This window comes from Limulus polyphemus, unplaced genomic scaffold (genome assembly GCF_000517525.1).
Source record: "Limulus polyphemus unplaced genomic scaffold, Limulus_polyphemus-2.1.2 Scaffold314, whole genome shotgun sequence".
Classification (NCBI taxonomy): domain Eukaryota; kingdom Metazoa; phylum Arthropoda; class Merostomata; order Xiphosura; family Limulidae; genus Limulus; species Limulus polyphemus.
The window spans coordinates 348,881-371,990 of NW_013665924.1; the positions used below are offsets into that span (position 1 = coordinate 348,881).

A 23,110-nucleotide genomic window follows, 5' to 3' on the forward strand; every position below is an offset into this window, starting at 1 on the left:
ACGGAAAATAGTGTATAAAAAAAACGTTTGCTGAAAATAACATTTTAAGATTAAAGAATAGATGTAGAACAGTTCATTTTATCAGAAAACAGTTTTTACTTGATTTTTTGTGAATTATGTAAACTAAAAGCCTAACCTTTTTTTTTGCCTTTTTCATGACATCATATATATATATATTGCTTCTGTTAGTGTAATTTGTTAATCCTTTTCTGAGAACCCAGTCTTGGCACATTTACTGGTGGATTTGCTTAGAAAAACGAATTGACTAAACAAGATAGAAAAGAACATTTAGAATTTTGCAGCTTATAAAACAACAGTTCAGATAGTTTATTTTAGTTGTTTTCTTGGATTTCTGACTAATAATAAATAGCTTTGTGTAGAACCAGTAAAATGTTTGGGAAAAAAAAAAATATATATATATACACATTATGTATGGTTATTGATTATCAAAGGATATTATTTGAGTTACAGCTGCATGTGTGTATTGCATAATTTCTTAATTATTATTCTTACCTTGAAATGTAAACACCCTTACAATTCGGTCTGAACTTACCCTTGTTTATTTCTATAAGCGTGAAATAATTATATAAGCGAGCATATTCGTATCCCTCCAGTTTGACTTGATAAAAAAATAAACAAACATCAAGCCTAAACAGATTGGGAAGAACACCATTACAACAAAGAAAATTGATAAACAAGAAACCTCAGTTAACTTTATTACTCAGATGATACACACCAAGTTAGGTAAAAGTGAAAATACGAAAAATAAACATCAAGCACAATGATTACAGGTGGTGCCCTGACCCAGAACTCTTGCCAAGTGTGGGTGTTGTAGAAAGTTAAGTCTGAACATGCTGCTTACTGGCTGTGCATTAAATCATCTGAATTAAATGAAGGCCATGCATTTTATATGCTTTACTCTGTGCTTATCAGTATCACCAGTGGTGAGAAAGTGACTACAGAAATTAAATCATTTCAATTTTTCTGCTGAGATTTCCCCTATTTTACATCATTTAAGGTTGCAATCTCTGCTTTTTGAAGTCATTGACATTAACAATATACAGTCATGATTTTGTTTGACCAAAATGTGTATGTAAACTTTTTAGAGGAGGTACGATGTGCTAGAATCACAGGATGACATTCCTGAATGAATGATAATGCATATCAATATAAATATTGTAGGTAACATCATGTTGCATAAAAATTGCCTTTGATCTAATAGTTTAAATTTTCAATATATTTATAATTAATTCATCCAAGTTATAGTAAATCACAACTTATGTACAAAGTTGTCTGTAACTATACACTTTCTTTACTACTTTTCTTTTTTTCTAAATGTAAATCACATTTTTCTGCTGAGAAACATTCACATCAAATGTCAGTATGGTGTATGTATTCAGGTGCAACTAATAGTTGATACAAGTTCAAATTGCTTAATGTGAAAGTTAGTTGAGGTCTATAAGTTATGATAATTTGTTAAAACCATTCTCTACAGATAGCAAAAGTTGAACAAAACTAAGTTAAACGAAGAAAAGGACACACAAAACTGTAAGGGAGTTTCTCGAAAAAGTTTCCATGGTGGCTCAGATGAACAGAACTTTTCCCAGACTTGCATGTTCCCATTTGAGCAAGAATATTATTGAAATCATAATTTTAAAATTTGTTCCATGAGTGTATCATCACTTTAAAACATTTTCATTAAGTGTATTGTCACTTTATACAATTTTTTCATTGAGTGTTCATTCTGAATAGCAAAACAATCACTGTGTCTTGTATCCTGTGCATATCTGTTGTTCATACTACTAAGATTTCTCGTGTCACACAAGCCATGTGTCAAATTCCTATCGGATATGATTAAGAGTTATCCCAGAACTTGAATTCATATAAATACCAAGATGCACAAACTGAAAAAGAGTTAATTGTAATAGTGAATTACACATATTTCATTAACAGCTGAAGAATGTATCCTATGTACACTACATGTTCAGTACACTTGAAGTTTCAGTCTGGGCTAAATATTATTACCAAGTTGGGAGTTATGTTTTTCGTTTGGATAACTAAAATGCCTCTCTTCCAGAGAATTTAAGATCCCTTCCAAACAGTGGGCAAGCCAGACAATTTCATTCATGACAAAAGTGAATTTGAAGTACTGATGTTAGGAACAAGACTATTAGTTGTTCCATAACTAAAATCAGACAAGTTGCTAACATTCAAAAGTAACCAGAAAAACATCCTTTATTGAGCACAATGGCAACTAAAATAGCACCTTGTTTGTTTCTGTGATTATTATAAACACTGTGGAAAAAAGAAAAGTCGGTGGCTAAGGTTTATGTACAGTTAACATGAAACTGAATGAAGAAACTGGTAAAGGATATTTTTTTTAGTTTCCTAATCTGTATTGTTCAGAATAAAACGTGATGCTCAACTGTATATTGTAATGCTTCATAAAGGATGATTGCTTTTGTTGTCATCAGTTGTGTAGGAGGGTCTTTCATAAACTCATTCACACATATATATTGTTTATGGATATTCATTCCAGAAGCATCTCCTAGCTGGGCTGTTACTCCACTCAGAATCTTTAAGATTTGTTTTGTTGAATATGTTATCAGAAACTGAATTTTAGCAGGAAGAGGAAGTCGTTTTAGTTACGTGCATCACTTACAGGTGAAGTCATTTGAATTGAAAGGCAACATACAGGACAATTCATTTATGGGGTATTAAGGATTGCTAACTGTAATGGGCAAGAGTTTTCATTTCTTGTCCAGCTCTGTATATTCTCAAATTATATTTTTGAAAATTAGCAATTTGATAGATTTATGATGTTTAAGCACACACAAATACACGTCTTCAAAGGGCTGTTGCTACAGTAAGAGAAAGGTGGTTTAAAAAGTTAGAATTCCTTTTCAATATATATATATATATATATTGCATGTGTTTAATGATACTGCATATTGTTTTCATTTACTGATTTTGGAGGTGCTTTAATATAGTTGTCTGAAGTATTGCAGTAGGTGCACAACACCCCTAAAGTTTTTTTTAATTTGTCCTTGTTAAGTACACGCTTCCTTAGCTATAAATCCATAATGCATTGATGTTTTTCTTTACAGCAATCTGTTAACTTTTTCTTTTCATGCATTCCATCATTACTCTAGTTTTTAAATGTACTCTTTCAGGAAAGAAGTGAATTTGTTGCCTGACTAGTGGAATTATAATGATCTCTCCTTTTTATTTATCAGTATTATCTTATACTGTGATTTTGTATAATTTGTGCATTAAAAATAAAACTTACCGTTATAATAATGGTTTGATTTTTATTAATATGTTAATTATGATGTATCTTATTTTTATATGATTTTTTTTTTCTCTGGAACCAAAGACCTGTAAGTATTACGAGATTTGTTTTAATTATTTTACTGGAAATCGGCATATGGTAATAGGTAACTAAGTTTTCAGTTAGTCACAAGTGTAGTTTTTTAAAGAAAGGGATTTTATATTCTTGCACAAGGTGTTTTGATATTTGCTTAAAACTTTCACGTGGCTATTGTTATAGTACATATTATCCAACAACTTTCATATGAAGTTTGTATGGAAGATCACGAATGTATTATTTTCATATGTTATTTCCTGTACATGATCTCTGAAGTATGAAATTTTTTAAGCAGCGTCCGATAACATATAATAAAAGTATAATTGGAGTATTACTTATAAAATTACTTTTTTTTCTGTTGTGGTGCACTGAAAACTATTCAGACAAAACTTATTATATCGCAACGAATCCTTGCCTGTAATGTGTTTATAGTAAGTTTTAGTGTTGGTAATTCTGAAAATGTTTCTTTCTGTTCAAAGTTCTGCATGATTATATGGTAAATATATATATATTTGTGTGTGAAGGTGTTTGTGCTCAGTGATATAATATTTAACCATATAAAATGGTGATAACATTTTTATTCAGGTGCTTTATTACTGTTAACTAACTGTACGTTCTCAAGTACAGGCTTTCTGCAATCAAATGCTTTTTAAACTTTTAACAGTATAAACTGTAGTGGCTTGAAATTGTTTATGCAATAAAAAAGGCTCCATCATATTCTAATGATGTACCCATTTTATTTTCAAGAATACACACACACACATGCTATTTTTCTAAAACAGACATACAGGAGTTGAGTACATTATATTAAAATGATTTTGATGCCTCACCACCTTATTACAGTACATCTTGCCAATAGCCCAACAGCATAGTTTCCATTTCAAAAGGCTCTGTCATGTCTAAAGCATTCACCTCCTTCCTGCTGCTTTCCATAATTCATCTAACATATGAAAATGAGTGTTTCCCAATGGCCATTTCAACAGTTCAATTGAACAGAAATCCATAGGCCGTCTGTATGGTAACTTGTGGTCTCCTACGTATAGAATACCCATTAAATTCTTTAGTTGCTTAAGTTATGCAATTATTGAACAAATATGTTGTGGAAACAACTTGGGTACACGTGACTTATGTCACTTTTCCAGATAGAGATCCTTCTCAATTATTTTGTGTACTGTTGCCTTCAATAGTTTCTGCTACTGACCTTTGTGTTTGTGAATTCTCACCTGTTACAATACTCTGCACTTTGTTTATCATAGCTGGGGTATGATTTATTGCAGGTCTCTTTCTGGATAGTCCTGCTTGCTCAAGCTGATCCATATTCTTTTGCTTTCTAATGTTATTAAGTATGAAGGATACGTTCATGGAAATTCTAATCCCTTCTCTTAACACATTGTTATGAGCTGAGTGTTTGAATATCTTATGTCAGAAAGAGTTATTACATATATTTTCCAAAAGTGATCAGTTTTCAGTGACAACACTAAGTATGAAACACCAAACAATGCTAAAATGTAGTTTTGATATGTTACCACTAAGACTTCTATACTGGTTGTATCACAATACTTACTGATTTGCATAATCAAAATCGTTTTCATATAATGAACTCAGCCCTCTGTATCTTAGGGTATTCATTAACAAGTAATGCATATATTAACTGTGCATTATACATTTAATTAGAAACTGTATGGAAAAAAGCTGAACTAGAAAAATCAATAATTTTCACTGAAAAATATGAAACAAAGCATTATAAATGTTCACAGTTTTATTTCATATCAGCCATACAGTGCACAGCAGAAAATATTCCAGCATATTACACATACATTGTCATCTTGACTAGAAATGTTAATTAAAAACAGAATAGTCAAAAAAGTTATTACTTTTAAAATGATTAATCTGAATTCTGTGTGAATTTTCCCAAGGCTTGGAGACTCCTAGTCAAAGAGGCCTAAAACATAAAAACACATATTTTAATATTCCAAAGATAATAAATATTGCAAGTTAGAACTGAAATTCTTGTGATATATAAATATAATTGTCGAAGTATGTTAACAGTTCAAAGGGTTGCTATACAAGATCCTTTAACACACTTTTAAACATTTATTTAAATTGAGGACACTAATGTGTTAATGCTTTATTCTTTGGGTCATGCCATGATATACTAACAATTATGTATCCGAGAAATTGTTTTTTTTTTTAGGAACAAAATCTGAGAAGCAGCATGTATACAATATCATAGAACTTTATGGTCTAACATAGAATATTTAAATGAACACAGAAAATTTGCTATTTTAAATTCCAAGGTTTTATAATGACCATAAGGATAATGCAAGTTATAGCTCACCGAGTGCCATTCAAACATCACAGAATATTCTATTAAAAAAGGTTCAAAGAAACCTTGAAATATTTACACATAAAACTTATTCTCTTTTTAAGTATGACTATGAAATCCATGCATTTTGAAAGTAATAAATCCCAAATTTAAAAGAATTATGTTACACCATTACCTCGATCAGAAGACGTCTTTAAAAGCTCTATAAGTTTTTATAATGGCTAGTTACTTTCAAGAAAAAAAATTGATCTGGTACCCTACTTTATAAGCACAACAGTGGAACCTCTATAATTTTAGTTTAAGAACTAAACTATAACTTCAGTCTTACTGTCAGTAGCTTTGACATGTAATCTGAGCTTTCTACCATTGTAAATTTACCAAGGTTGTATTTTATTTTTTACCAGTGACTTTGTTTAATGCACTCTGAAATCTGCCTTCACAAAAGTATGGGAACAAATATTTTGCTGACCGATCATGCAATTTCATCAAAATTAGTATCAAAACACCCTGAAAAAAATTTACACAATCTTTATTTGAAGGCTGATGTTCGTTAAAAGTATTTACTGTAAATTTTACATTGACCTACAAGTTATCTCAAAACATAATTAACTTACCAAATCCCATGTCTTCATCAGATTCTTCGGATTCTTCTTTTACCTCCTCTTTCTTAGCTTCTGAAATTTATAATAGATGTTCATGCATAAATAAGATTTTTAAGTTTTTTTTTAAATGCATTCTTAACTTCCATATATCCTTACCCAACTCTCCTCATATTTTAAAGCATTTTATAACAAAACATTCTTTTACGTTACAGATGATGTGTAGTGTCAGATATACATGACTTTTTAAGTTTAATAGGAGTGTTATGATTTAGATGGTCTTAACTATAGCATGAACGTTAAATTTTGTTATTTTTACAAGCAACAGTTTATCACAGGTTCGTTTATGTTTGTTTGTTTGTTTTGAATTTCACGCAAAGCTACACGAGGGCTATCTGCGCTAGCCGTCCCTAATTCAGCATTGTAAGACTAGAGGGAAGGCAGCTAGTCATCACCACCCACCGCCAACTCTTGGGCTACTCTTTTACCAACCAATAGTGGGATTGACCGTCACATTATAATGCCCCCACGGCTGAAAGGGCGAGCATATTTGGTGGGATGGGGATGCAAACCCGCGACCCGCAGATTGCGAGTCGAGTGTCCTAACCACCTGGCCATGTTTGTTTATGTAACTATGCAAATCATACGTTGTGTAGTTCAGTTGTTGTGAATTGGTCACTTGTATTATTGCATCATGTTACTAGAAACTTCTAAGTTTATCTCATTTTAATTGCATTATTTTTCTGGTTAATCTATAGGATATTCCAAAAGTCAGTTGAAGAAAGTAACATTAGTTTAGTTACTTCTTTACAAGTTTTTTTACATAATGGCACTGAATATTGATTTATATGTGGAAATGATCTGGATTGAATGTCTTCAGTAAATATACATTTTGGGATGTTGTATAAATGTGTGTATACATTTAGCCTACTTTTGAAATGGTGTATAGAATTTTTTTTTTTATTTCTTTTCTAAATCACAATTTTCTTTTGTTAAATGATGAAATTTTATCTAAACATTACATTCAAAACACAGAAAATACTAATCGAAATAAAACAAACTGAATTTTAAAATAAAATCATGTTCTATACATAAATATAGACACTTATTAGCATCTTGGACATCTTTATAATAAACCACCCCCCTTCCCTCCATCAGGAGATACACAATCCCCCCCCCCCCCCCCCGTTTTCGAGAAATCTCTGCAATATACTAACCTTCTTTAGGAGCTTCTTCAGTTACAGCTGCTGCTGCACTAGTTACGGTACCACCTCCCCCGACTGCAGACCCCACATTGGTGATCAACTGCTTTAAATCTATCCCTTCAAGGGCTTTGGCAAATAAACCTTAGTGCAGAAAAACAAAACACTACATTTGACGATTTTGGTAAATAAATTATTGAATGTAAAAGTAAAAAACAAAATGTAAATTTTATGAACTTAAACCTGCCAATTTCTTTTATATAGTGGATCAAAAATTTAAAAATCTTTGTAAACGAAAGTCATGAAATTTTACTAAACAGAATAACAACAACAAAAAAAAACACCATAACAACAAAAAAAGAGTTTAACTTACCACATTTTTGACAATTAGACACAAATCAAAAACATTACAGATATATGTACAGTAAACAACTTAAACTTCTCATATGTTTCAGCAAATAAATTTTAACAAACATCTCACTTCTATGGCATTAAACACAAAACTATTATACTTATTCATAAGGTTACATTTTCAGAACTTTAGTGTGTTCCACTTCTTGCTATCACTTACATGTTTCTTTCCACCTGCAGTTAGCAACCATATAAAGTGACACTAACAAAACAAACATCAGTCAATGGAAAAGAACTTAACAGCTGAAGAGAATACATTTTCTTACATGTAAAATAATGACACATACACCTGACTGGGATCTACTCAGAAGTATCAGCTGCACTGCAATTAAATATGAGACTTAAAACTGCATATTTTCTAACATAGTGCTGCCAACATTTTAATGAAATTAATACAGAAATTTACAGACCAAAAACTTGTTACTACTTTAAGTTTTATTATAAATTTCTCACTGTATTGAGTTATTTGTTCTCATACAGTATACTAATATTCAATCTAGTGATAGCAGCAATTCAATTCTTCCTGTTCAAAAAAACATTTCTAAGAATAACTGATAAAATTGTATCTAGTTTACAATACTGCCTAAAGCAAAGAAGGATCTAAAGAAAATACTACCTATTATAGATTAACTATAGCATTTATATGATTTGCCCACTTGAAAGTCTCTCTCGGAGGTGTGTAGTCAAATATGAAATCTGATGCCCAAATTATTGAATTATACTTTATTATGCACATAATGTTATCAAATTTTGGCAGTGATATGCACATGCATTTATTTTATTCACTATTCATGTAACCTGAAGCCAATACATAACACATACATATATATATATATATATATATATATATATATAATCTTACCTGGCCAGTATGGCTCAACTGACACATTTGCAGCTTTCAAAATTGTCTGTATTTTTTCTGCCTAAGAATAAAAAAATATATACAAATTTTTATCCAAAACACTGATATTTATCACATATCTCCCAATCTTGAACGTCTGTGATTTTTTATTAATTCTTTGTATGAATAAAACATTTCTGTTTAAAATTTCTGCAACTACTATATCATATGGTCTTTTTTTTTCAACAGTAAAAACATATCAAATAGTGATCAAAAATTCCTTATATTCTGTCAAATTTATTATAATTTTACATAGAATACAGTATTGTTGTATAAAAATTATACACTTTTCAAGTTTGCTTATTTATGCTGTCCATTACTTGCATGAACACACTTTAATGATGTGCAGTAATATCTTTTATGTTTGTTCAAGACATTAATATGGTTAATGTTGATTTTGAGAAAAAACTGTGTCTAGAATGATCTTTGTAAGCATGTATGCAAATTTTAGATATTAAGAATGAAAACCTAACTATTTGTTGTGCTGTACATATATTAATTCCTTAGTGGAACATTTTAACAAAATGATGTCTTAATTCATTTCTAATCAATCAATGATATAAAAGTCAAGAAAAATTTCAATGTAACAGGTACGGTTGAACATTACAGAAGACTTGATTAGTTAAATATATCTTGACAGTCACAAAAAATTTTGTTGTGTGTACCTTGTTTATGCTCCTAAACTTAAGCATGTATAATTATCTATAGATGTTACTTGTAAAAGAAAAAAAAACCAAAAAAACAGTAACTTGCATTTATTAATTTTTTACTTTTTATTTAGTCATATTTATTGTAGGCAGGAATGGGAAATGACACTGTGTTCCAAATATTATTAGACTGGTAATATTTGGGATGAAATGTTACACCTATTCCTACGGTCACTTAAGCCTTACTTTCACTTTTTAACATGCTACACAAATTTTAAGAATAAATAAACCGGTCTAAAAGAAGTGATGGGTGAGTAAGTTTATATTGAAACTTTCGTATTGTTTTAGCTTATTAGTACAAATATTCATCATAAGTTTCTTAAACTTACATACTATTACACTGAATAACTGACTGTCAAAATCAAACCAACTTAAATACAGCCCTTCACATTCATTTACCTATCCAACTAAAGTTAACCAATTCAAAATGCACTACTACAACTGAAAAATTCCTCTTGCCAAAAACATTTATCTTTTTGAGTGTGGAAAGCTTAAGCCTATTACCTAAGCCTATTCAAACCTTTTCATTTCACTGTTCAAGTAAAAGAGGTATATACATAATATATGGACAACAAGGGACCATCTGGTTCTTCAATGTGTCTCTTATGTAAATCATCATGTGACAACCCTCCACCAATGAGAGTACTACACACTCTCATTACGCATGTGACTCCCCCTATTCCATTCTACCAGACTATCACATCGACTTTGGTCGATAATGGAAGCACCAGTTTTCAGTGTGAAGGAAGGGTGGGAAGTGTGAGGGAGGTAAGTACCTGTCGGAAATACATTTTCAGTGTATGAAAATATAACTTCTGATATGTTGTACTACCTCCTCTCACATAATTATCTAGAATCCCACATTGAATAGGTGGAGGGAACGGTGCTAGAGAAGAAAAAAGCATCCTTTGAAAGTGTTCAAAGGACACACCTTGAGACTAGTCAGATTCAAAGATCTAATGTGGGAGACTGTACCATGTCTGAACCAGGTATACTCTTTGTCCATCTGAGAAAGGTGTGGTATATATGGGCAGAAAAACAAAGGAGCACATCCAAATGTGTGAGAAAAAACAATGGAAGTGCCCCCAGGAGTAGAGTGGCTAGGGCATGACGAACTGCACTCGGCAATTCAACTACATCTAAAACCCATGCCACTTGGAACCAACATCCTTATGGGGGTAGGATGAGGATCAAAACATCTTCACCTCAATTTCAAGAGACCAGAGTGGATCTCAAACCCCTTTTGACTCCAGAACAGGGCACATGTTAAGAATATAGAGAGATATATTGATCCAGGAACCCGGGATCCAGTATCTAAAATATGTCAAGTATAGAGAAATCAGCTCCCTCAACAGTAAAACTGACTGGAACCAATCCAGACAGAATATCATCCTCGGAATCAGATACATTGAGGGAGAGCAGAGGGGAAAGAACCATCCTAAGTACCTCCGCTGTGCCCCACAACACACATGGAGTATGACTGAGGGAGGAAGATAGACATCAGTAATACATGTGTGAGGACTTGTGTTGATTGGTTCTACTCTAAATCCAAAACCCAGCCACCTGTAGGATAAGAGATCTAATCTAAGGGGTGCCCTGCAATTTGATGTCTCACTTCTTTCATTTTCATATGCTTTATAGTAGAGGATATCACATCATCTACAACAGCAGAACACCACTGCCCTATTCTGCACTGAATGGTATTTCTGTATTGATATGGTATTGCATTAAACCATTCAGGAGGATGCCTCCACAATCCACCACCCTAGTGGCTTGGAAATGGAAAGTAGTAAGGACTCCCAAACTCCACTAGAAAAAAATGGGAGTGAAACACGGTGAAGAGTCCAGAGGACCATCAACACCTGAGACAGTGCAATGGGTGACCATGAAACCCTATTTTTTAAAAGCAGACCATACCGATTTATTCAATACAAGGCATGGCAGGGATAGGCAGTTGTCCCCTTCTGCTTTACCCATGTAGGCCATGGGTGGTACGGTCCGGGACAGGCATATTTATGAAGCAATTCCATCACAAGGATAACTTTGAAGCAATTTTGTCCTACACCAAATCTCAACAGTGTGCATTGCGTGGCCATGGTGCATAATAAGCAAGTCGACATGGCTGAACAGTGTGGATTTTAAAGGTTAAAGAATACCCGGTCAGGCATCACTTGCAACAGAGTGGGATCCGGTAAGAAAAAGAGGGACCTAACCCTGAAAACGAAGAGGTATGTATAAGAAAAGGTAACCTACCTAGTCACAATCTCATGACAGAGTGAAGGACGGCAACAGGTGAATGAGGTGCCCCGACAAGAAAGAAACAGCTACCCAAAGCAGAGAATGGGAGAAGAACATATGAGATGTAGTCTCAGTGCTTGAAAGATGAAGTACATCCAACTAACGGCAAGGTAAACATGCAGGGAAAAAGGGAGGTGCAGATTAGGAGTGAAGACACCAGGGAGTGAAGATGGGTACAAGGAAGAAAAGGCCAATCAAATCACAATCTAAACCCAATGGGCGAGGGTGGAAGGGAAATATAACAAAGTGGAGTAAAGGGAGGAAACTTATCAAAAAAATAACTTAGATAGGCCTAGTAAATTCTGCAGTAGAGGCCTGGAATGCACTCCATGAGAAGGTGGAGGAAAAACTGACAAATATAGGTCGTCTCAAAAATGGGTTCAGCCATTATAGGAGGAAGACGAGCAATATTGGAAGCAGGTAGGGTGGGCCCTGGCCCAGGTGGCCCTCACATACAAAATTAATGGTAAGAAACTGTGTAGTGAAATAAACAGATAGATGTGATATTCTGTGTTGAAGAAAAGATAAATAACCTAAATATTGATGACCCCGTAAAAAGAACCATAGGGAAACTGAAATTAACATACACTAATTAGGCCTAATTAAACAAGATATTTAATGTAACTAAGGATTAATGTGGACGTAGAACTATGGTAAACTGAAAATAAACATTTAAAAATTGAATAATACATAAAAGATATCATTAAGCCCTAAAAGAAATACTTAACCGAACAATAAGTATGTACAATATTAAGATAAGTTTTATGTGGATCCTGGCTCAAGAGTTCCACACAAACCCAAATAACAACAGCTAATAATATTAACAATAAAAGTATAATGTTTTGTCTTTCCAAAGTCTGCAAACAGTATTGCAAGTGCACAGGCCCCCCAAAACTGGGGTGAGGCCCAAAGAAAGTTAGTTCACAGGACAATCAATCTCCCAGTGAAGTAAAGCTGAAAATCTTCTATTTGTTTAGTAATAACTAAACAAGTTCCATAAATGGGTAGAAATATAAAATAATTCCACTTCAGAATAACTCAACAAGTTACAAATATCACTATTGTATAGTAAAAGAGTAATCTTCTTGAGAGAAATTATTACACAGATATGGAAAAATATTAAAATAAAACACTTGAACAGAGTATAAACTAAACATTAGAACACGAGTACTGCCAAATGAGAAGTGATAGTCTGATAGAATTGAATAGAGGAAGTCACATGCGTAATGAGTGTGTGGCACTCTCATTGATGGAGTGTTGTCACATGATGATTTGCATGAGAAACATACTGGAATCAGTCATTTCCAATGGAGGGGAGGCAGAAAGCTTGTGGCATGCATAATTTTTTTTTGCATATAGAGGGCAGCACTGAATGAGAATAACTGTTTATGTGAGCTGAGGTAATGTACCGTTTCAGAAAAAACCTTGCCCTGAGCATCTTTAAAGGGCTAAATCCCCATTCTAACATTTTCTTATCATTAGTTTTAACATTTATCAACCAGCTTTTTCTTATTACCTGTTTGAGTTTCCTAATTTCTTTTCTTAAGCAAGTCCTTAGCCTTCCTACAGTTATGTAAATCTTTCAACCTATCTGTCAATTTATGTTTCTTAAACTTATGGAATTTATTCCTGATTTCCTTCTTCATCTTTAATAAACCAATTATGTTTGATTTTCCCTGTTACCCTCTTTGTATTTTTGAGGAGTAAACTGAACTTGAATTAAAAACATAAAAATATTTTTAAATCTGTTCCTCATCATCTTTTAACTAATTATCCCAATTCACTAATGATGAATCTTGGCTCATGGCCTAAAAATTGATTTCCCGAAAATTAGGAAATCAATATGCATTTTTGAAACTCAAAACTAAGTATGTTATTAATTATGAGTTCCATCTTTATTAATGGCAAAAAAAAAAGTTCAGAAATTGTGAATATTCTGGTGAATGAATAAACTGCACCATGAGGCAATCATAACTTCATGCAAAAACATTTTAGTTGACAAAACTACTGCTGAACAAAGTCAGACTGAAACTTAATGAAAGAATGTTGTAAAACTGACCATGTGAACATGAAGACAAGGAAGCAAATGCACTTTCCATGAAAAGTTGAGTTGCTGTAACATCATAAGAGGAAATTTAATGGAAGGAAGACGATTCTCCTTGGAAAGTCTCAAAGACACAAATTACTATGACATCATATTGGAAGAATAATGATTCTTCGTTGACAAGACTAAGGTAAAGATTACACAGGCAATGCTTGAGAGGGCCCCACACTAAGTACCAATGTGATGATCTTGCAACTAGGTCAGTGTTTCTCAACCAGGGTGCTATAACACGTAAAGGTGCTGTGAGATTTTACCAAATATTATCTCTATGACCCCCCCCCCCTTGCCTATGCCACTATTAACTAGGCTACAAAATGTTAAGGGTGCTGTGGAAATTGTAGACTATGTGTAGGGGTGTCTTGAGCAAAAATAAAAGTTTATAAACACTGAACTAGGCCATCAACATTAGCCTTGACTAGTTCAATAGACACAATGAGAATTGTTTATTAACACAAAGATGAGTTACACAAGACAATCCATAAACACTGGCCAAGTGACATTTACATGCTCAATGGCAAATCCAACAGACACCGGTAGATTGCCACCTATATGATATTGCCTGTATAAAAAGTACTAATGAAAAACTACTAACAGAATACCTACTAATGAAAAATTTACTTAAAAAACTCAGCAGTTAAGTATTTATATACCACAGCTCTGTACACATTGGTTTCACATGTTTACAATAAGTATCACAACTGTACGTCACAAATCAATCAATAATAAATGCCTTGTATATCCAATATCATGTGACTGTTGAGTTACATCACATACTATAGTTCAGAGCCAGACAAGATTACTGCAAACATAAGTAAGAACTTAATAGTTGTAATTATTACTATAAATTAAGTGTAATGTAACAAGTATGTAATGATTATGTGCCAACAGATTTCTGCAACTAGAAGAAGAAATAATGCTAACTTAATTACTCACACTTTATATATCTCAAAAGAGAAATTCAGTTTCCACATTTTGGCCAAGTCACCAAGATCATGAAGGTGTTTTTTAAAAAAGGGTTTTCAACAGAACCAACTCTTCCAAATATATGAGTACCATCTAAAAATTGTGCAAGTATCATTGGCAGAATAATTATTAAAATTCTTGATGGTTTTATATATATATAACAGTTATTAGAGCATATTCTTAGAAGATCCCAATCACCACATATTATCTCGATTTGAAATATGCCCTTAGGAATTCATAACAGCTTTTTGCTTTCTATCATTATGTGAATTTTCTATCCACTTCTTAATTTTACTGCAAATGCCAATGCATACTGTTTACTAGTTCTTCCTATGCGAGGCATCGTATCAAACTTTCTGAATATGAAAAATATAAATTAAAGTTTCATTGTTCAATACAATTAAAGCCCATTCAAAAAACTTCAACAATTTAATAATACGAGAAAATCCTTTTCCTTCTATACTTAAAATCAATGATTAAATGAGAAATTCCCAAATACCTACTTAAATGACTTTTGATAACATATTTTATACAATGCTAGCAAGAGAAGGTACACAAATAGGCCAAGATTTTCCTAGATCCACAGTCTATTTGTTTTAAGATAGTGGTTACATCTACAATATTAAAACCATCAAGATCTTTAGAAAATAATATTGGTTTTACTTCTTATACACAAGAAAAAATTGTTTAGAACCTCAGCCATATTAAACAGTCTCAGTAAAATATTATTGAGCATTATGAGATGCCAGATAACTTAATCAATTGACCCAAAATTGGGGATTCCCACAATAACAAATGTGATTCTTTTGGTAGACTATTACTGGTTTCATTACAGGTACTTTTTTTGTTGTTCAGGTCCACATAAGACTACTTAAATAAAAACTGCAAAGGTAATAAAAGAAGGCACAAACTCTTAGTTATATGTTTGGACCCTCAATCATGCATGTGTTGTATATTACATTCATGTATTTAGTTATTATTTAGAATACACACAAATATAACTTTTACTGATTCCTAGACTCACAGGAGTGATAAAAATATTCAAAATGGTAAATGTACTTAACAACTTACATTTTTGGATTTTGTAATAAAGAAAATAACGTTTCATTTCTGAGAAAGTACTTAAATACTTAATTTTCAATTACAAAGATAATAAAAAACACTTCTGTTCCTTAATCTTAAGATACTCAAGTTAAATTGGATAAAATATTTAAAGCATGTGCCACAGAGGTTTTTGGTATTCCTTTGAAACAATACAAAATAATTGTCTTTAATTTTAAAAATAATACAAATATTTAAATTAATGATTTTGCCCACTTAAAAATAATCTGTGTTGACTGTAACTTGTACGAATAATCTCATGGTCTTTATAAGCAATGCAGAATTTTCACTCTTTCTATTTTACAAACGCTTACTCAAGTTAATGTTACTGTTGATAGTGTTATTGTTACTGTTTTAAAAATTTACAATATTATGCTTATATATATATATATATATAACTCCTTAATAAAATAGTTGTATAACTTTTTTTTTCTAAGCTCTAATTCTAAATATCTCTAATTAACTCCTGTGTTCTAAGATAATGTTACTCAACAAAACTTAAAAATAAATTCAAAAGTTAAAAAATCAAATACTTGAAATACAAAAATATGCGTTCGTAAAAACACATCAACCTTACTGTAACAGCTACATCATCATCATGAAGTATTAAAGCACTGTAAACGCATGCAAGCTCGTCTTCGCTGGCCATTGTAAATTCTTTGAACTTCAGTAAAATTTGATGATGTAGTTTCGTACGTTATCGCAATATCTGATATCAACCTAGACTATGTCGTCTTCCTCCCTCTTTAGTTTAGCGACATCTACGAGTATTATTCTTAATATATGCTCTGTTAGGGAACACTTTCAAATTTACAAATATATTACTACATTATTTTGATCCAAAATAAAGCTAATGAAGTTCCAGAATATCCAAATATTATAGTACTTGAAAATATCGTACACTTTAGTGCTAACGCTAATATTTATTTGGTTGCCCACTGCATAACAGACAGTGAAAAACAATAAGAGACGCTGAAACAGACCTGGTTTACTGGGTTTTATACAAGTAGTTATTCGACTATCTTGCATTCTTATCTCAGTATAATGATATTTCTGATAAAAGAAATACATTATAATGAGCTATATTAAACGTAAAGGGCCTCAACACATCCATATTAACCAAATAAAATGATACGTGTGGACTACACAATAGTACTATTAGTAGCAGAAGAAAGCACCAAGCCATCTGCTTTAGTGTTTGAAGTACGGGAAAGTATAGTTTCGAAAAAGGTAAATTTAAGTCAACATTAATAAGTGTAATAAAGTTGTCGAAAATGAAGATTTGATAAATATGTAATTATTAGTTGATTATATTTTACAGAGACATCTACTATTCAGGAATACATATTAATATTTTAGCTTTGCACGATTCGACACAGTTTTATTAACGTATATATATTATATAGATACACATAAGTGCTGTCACTATATATATATATATAATATGCTACTCATCAAATTATAGAAAAGCCTTAATTGTTATTATTAAATTTTGTGTATTATAGGAATTCATTTCATGATTGAGAATTTTTGTTTCTGTAATAGCAAAATTGTAATAATTATTTTTCCTTCGTAATTTAACATATGAGTGATAATGAACTGGCTATTGAAAAGCCACCGAAATGGTACTCGATAGATCATGCATGAGTAAATATTTGGAATACCAGTATGTACGTCTTATTGTGTAGACTTAAAAAATATGCACGACATTATAACTTCGGGGAGAAAAATTTTTTACGTGTTTTCAGTACAGGAACTTAACATTCCCAAAGAAGTTGGTAGACTAAATATTTTAATAATACTGTTATTACTAATTAGGGCCTGACATGACCTGATGGTTAGGTCATTCGACTCGCAACCTGCAGATTACGGGTTCGAATCCTTGCCCAGCCTCGCTCTTTCACTCATGAAGGCATTATAATGTGAAGATCAATCTCAGTATTCATTAGCAATAGCGTAACCAAGGAGTTAGTAGTTGGTGGTCTTAACTAACTGCTCTCCTTCTAATTTTTCACTGCTATGTGTACTCATCTCTGGTGAGACAATTACATCCTTCGCTCTAGTAAGATCTTTCCAGAGAGAAAACTATTAAAGTGGAAAGGTCACGCTGCAACTCCAAAAACTACTCCAGAAGTGATAATCCAAGTCCATCTTCCAGTGTAACCGTACTGGTTGTAGAACCACCAAATATGAGGATAACTTTCACTATTTTCAACGAGGCATCTACTTCACGAGTGAGTAACACTTTCTTACACGGCTCTGCATGCGAGGATAGAGGAGTTGGAGTTCCCGACTAAGTCCACAACAGAGCTAAGAAGCATTTCTCGCCGAAGCAAATAGAAAGAAACTGAATCAAAATTGGAGATGTTATGTCTCCGACATTTCTTAATGGACTGCCTTGAAATTTGCTATTCGAAATAAGAGTTCAGTAGAGTATATCAACTGAAAATATGTGATAGTTTGGCTTACCACAGTCCGAAATACAGAAGGTGGAAAATAGCTAAGCTATCACTCCTGTTAATAACACACATTGTATCCTGCAGCAGGTTGTTTTGGCCGTACGACCCACTACCGTGTGTCTCGATATGTAGAGTTTTGAAGGTTAATTCACATGTTCGTAATGTGGATATATCTATAGTGACCTGTTGCATATATGTATATGTTTCGATGTGTATTTAGACTTTACTTTTACTATACATGTTTTAATTTCCCGTGAAAAAGAAAAGTTTTTATATTATTTACTGGACTAACATTATTGTTAGCTATCTCCTCATAAGGCAGATAGGTATCTTCAAGTTAAGGAGTTACTTTCTTGCGGATTTTAATATGACTATTATAAGGTTCATTGCTTTAAAGGGTTTATTTCTGCTATTATTTTATTTTTTATATTTTTTAGTAAGGATAAAAGGTGTGATTTTAGTTTTAATGTTTGAAGGGTTCTTTTCTTGTGCATTTGTGTTAGTTCCCCTCCTAAAGGTATAGGCATTTCTTTGTTAAAGAACCTTGTTTTTGTTTGATGTATTTTACTTATTTCGTTTTATTGTTAACTGTTATTTTCGTGAGTTTTCTTTGTTAAAGGGTATTTTTGTTTGTAGCGCTAGTACTATTGTTCGTTATCCCCTCCTAAAAGAGGATATGCACCTCTTTGTTAAAGGGTACATATAATTCATTTTTAATATGTCTCATTTTTAAAAATTTAAGAATGAATGTATTTCCCCCAGTAATACATTATTCTCTGAACTAAATGGTGAAATCCACCAAAATAAAGTATTTTGGTTATGATTTATATTAAAACAGCAACAATTTCTGTCAAAGTGACGTGTTTCCTTACTAGATGACGCTACCATAGGTACTGTTTCTTTTCTCGTTTCTTTGTTGTTCAGCACAAAGCTACATCATGTGCTATCAGTGCTGTGCTGACCACGGGTATCGAATACGGTTTTTAGCCCAGAGACTTACCGCTGAACTACTGAAAGGCTTCTTTTCTATCAATAGTCTGTGTAGTTTGGTAGCAGTACCGTATACAGAACGTGATGGACGGTGTAATCCTAAGTTAAAAATGCAAGCCTTTGCTATTTTATAATCAAAAGTAAAATGACAATAAATTGAATTAAACATCAGTATGCATTTTATATATCATTAAGTTACAGCACCCAACTCCAAATCTTTGGCTATTTTAATCGAGTAGTAGGGTTTGATCGTTGCTCTTATGCGGCAAAGGGACGCGAACCTTGGATTCACAGTCGGAACATTAAGCACTAAGTCACGCTCTGCCTGTCTTGTATGATTTTGTATCTACAGTAACAACAAAATGGCTAGCACAATTCATACAATTGTCATGTGGTGACTATTTTCACTAAATTTAGACTTACCATGTTAAGGTATAAAAATTTCGTTTTAAGCTTACCAAGAGCAGCTAAGTAAAAATAGAAAAGTTACATAATGAGAAGTTGCGACAAAAGCTTGTGTTTAATGATGAATAAACATTCGATATGTTTCCCCAAACAGATTTAATAAGTAGATACTTTGTAAGTTCACAAGTGTGCAGAAACTAGCTATAGCAGGATCCAAAAATAGAAAACTTAACACTTATCTGCTACTATACAACTAACTGATTAATTAAGTATGATATTAAGTATACAACTGAAGTAAAAGTATAAATAAACACTTTTATTTGAAACCGTTTGATAGCAGCTTATTAAAAAGGATTCCGAGACAAATTTGGCAATATTTGACAACTGAAAAAAGTAATACATTTCTCCAAACTGTCCGCGATATATTAGATTCGGAAGATTGTAGGCATAGAATGTGGAATGTAGAATGATATATATTTATATACTGTATTGGTAAAATAGTTTCCAAATTTAATATAAGTTTCTAAATACTGAGCAGAATTAAATAGGAGTTCTGAAGTTTCTTCTACCTCAAATATCAAAGGGTAATTTTTTGAATAGCTTGAGTAATAGTATGATTATTTATAGTGATAAGATTACCTATATATACATATATATATATATATAAACTAGCCATCCTTACCCGGCGTTGCCTGGGTATTACCTGATGTTTAGTTATCTTTAAACAAAAAGGATCAAAATTTCGCTTTTCGTGTAACAATGCAGTTCAAATGCATAAAGGTACTAATACTGAAAATAAAGATAATACTGTTTCCAAGCATTCTATGAATATGAAATTAGTACGAACAAACATTTAAATATAATCATTTCCGCCAATAATATGGATTCTAACGCTTTTTTGCGTGGTGTATTTTGAAAAATATAAAACAATATCAGTTTTGTAACAACAGGGTTTTAAAAACGTTCTACAGAGTAAAACCTAAGCTCTTGATCACTCTTGATTTAATTAGTATAATCGATCACTCTCTCAGCTAGCCAAACTACTCAACTAACTTTGTGATTTAAAATCAAAGACAATATTTAGAAACTTACAAAAGCACAGCATCTATGTGGTTTTCATGTTAAATTAAACCTTTAATTTTACTATGTATTATTTGAAGTATGAAAAATTCCTTTACTTTCTGTACATAACATCTATAATTGTATTTTCCTTATGTTTATTATATCTAAGCAATCGATTTGTATTCTATATTCATCATAATTCTATGTATTTAATAACTTTAATACCAGATGTCAGTTATTGTTACGATTGTTGCCTAGATATCTATTTTAAAACGGAGTTGCACAGTTAACGAAGTTTTATCGCTCAATCCATTGAAGGCTCAATGAAGGCCCGGTAAGAGGGCCGAAAGTACGCAAATAAAAGTATTTTAACGTAGATAGAAGTTCGTGTACAATTCTACACATTAATTTACCTACGTTATGAGTTATAAGTCTTAAACAAGATTTATTAAGGACTAGTTATGCATGATGGAAAATATCGCTTATCTTTTGTGATGCTCTTCCTGAGTAAGCGTTTCCCCTCCTCTCACTTTCTGGTGAAACTCACAGCTGCACTGCTCGTTCAGAAATGTTTTTTTATGACTGAAGAAAGCTTTGCAACATTTGTATCGCCTTCATTTTTTAATATTTTTAAATAAAAGTCATCACTACCCGTGCAGCGAAAAAAACAAATTCGACCTTATTTCTAGTTTGTTTTTTGTTGCACGGATAATAACGACTGTTATTAAAAAAATAATTTTCTATCAATTTGAAAATCAGAAATACAAACGAACAGATATTTAAATATAATCATTTCCACCAATAATATGAATTCTAACACATTTATACTAGTTTTTTTGTTTTAACCTGTTGTCACAAAACTGTTATTATTATTAAAATACTTATATCTTAACAATTTGTTGTACCAAGCGACAGATGGCAGCATATACTTCTCTCTTTTTTTTAATGGCTTAAGGACGAAAGAATAAATTTATAGGACAAAAAAAACTGGTCAAAATTCTATTGAAAAAAAATAATATTCACGTGCACACCCTCAAAATTCCCTTAGTATACGTGAAAAGTCTCAGGTTTTTATGTTCTTTCCTCGTAGAGCTATGGCGCTGACTGACTGACACACACACACACTTAGGATCTTTTATTGGTATGGATATGTGTTTATGTTGAATAGATGTCTGCATACAATGATAAAAAGGTAACATTTTTCAACAGAAATCTGCCAAGTATGCATTAAAACTCGTACAGATAAGACTGAGGTTCTTTCAGAATTTTAATTTCTAAAATGATGTACTTAAAGAAAACTAAAACTATCTAAAGCATTTGTTTAGTGAGTGAATTGCATTTTCTGTCCTTTTCTGTTGAATTTTGAATATTGATTTTTTAGCGTCTAAACCCTCAAGCTTACCACTGATCCACTTTAGGGGTCTATTAAATTATTCAAAACTTTCTTAAATGAAGTGGTTATATCCTTAATAATGTAATATCCTTTACAATGGTAAATACAAATTAATTTTTGATATTTTTTTAACTTCTATTGTAGTCTTTCAATGATACTGTAGGCTTAGATTTGTTTCTAATACGATTCACGATATGATCAAATAAGAATATAATTTTACAATTTTATTAATTGAAAACTTGAAGAGCCAAAGCTAAAAGATAAGTAATGTTTAATATAATTATTAATGTTTTGCTTGGTAGTTAGTTTATCATTGTGCTTGCTAAATTTGATATCTACCTAAGTTTGATCCAAATTTGAAAATAGCTTCGAATTCTAAATATTCTAGAATTCCTGTTTCAACGTGACCTTGGTGATCGTCAAAGAAAGGTTTGTTGGTTGTTCATCACAAAACTAAACAATGTGGTGTCTGTGCTCTGCCCACCCCGGGTATCGAAACCCAAATGTAAAAGAAATGACTGTTCTTGCAATATCGTGCAATGGTACACTTGTATTTGAAGCTAAGTTTTGGATATGTATCTTTAATTGGTAAAAATAGGACAACGTTTAGTTCGAATTATTTGGAGATTAAAGGTATCAATATTTTGTGCAATATTTAAAAAATAATATAAATAATAACATGTTTTTTGTTTTAAGTGTTACTAAATCTAAAATATTTTTTTGCTATATATATACACCTGGAAAAAAGTTAAGCACCCCCGTGTTTTTTTCAAGTGATTCAGATTCGACGTTAGTGTGACTGATTATAAATTACCATTCAAT

General features: G+C 32.0%; 1 protein-coding gene across 1 annotated transcript; it reads right to left on the reverse strand.

Moving 5' to 3' along the window:
• Positions 1-5,108: 5,108 nt before the first annotated feature.
• Positions 5,109-17,068, reverse strand: LOC106457302 (60S acidic ribosomal protein P1-like). The gene is made up of 5 exons (XM_013916691.2): positions 16,557-17,068; positions 8,768-8,828; positions 7,510-7,638; positions 6,308-6,367; positions 5,109-5,309 (listed from the first exon to the last, which is right to left on the reverse strand). The coding sequence occupies exons 1-5, from the start codon at positions 16,626-16,628 to the stop codon at positions 5,296-5,298; spliced, it is 336 nt and encodes a 111-aa protein (XP_013772145.1). The 5' UTR covers positions 16,629-17,068; the 3' UTR covers positions 5,109-5,295.
• Between the last annotated feature and the right edge of the window lie 6,042 nt (positions 17,069-23,110).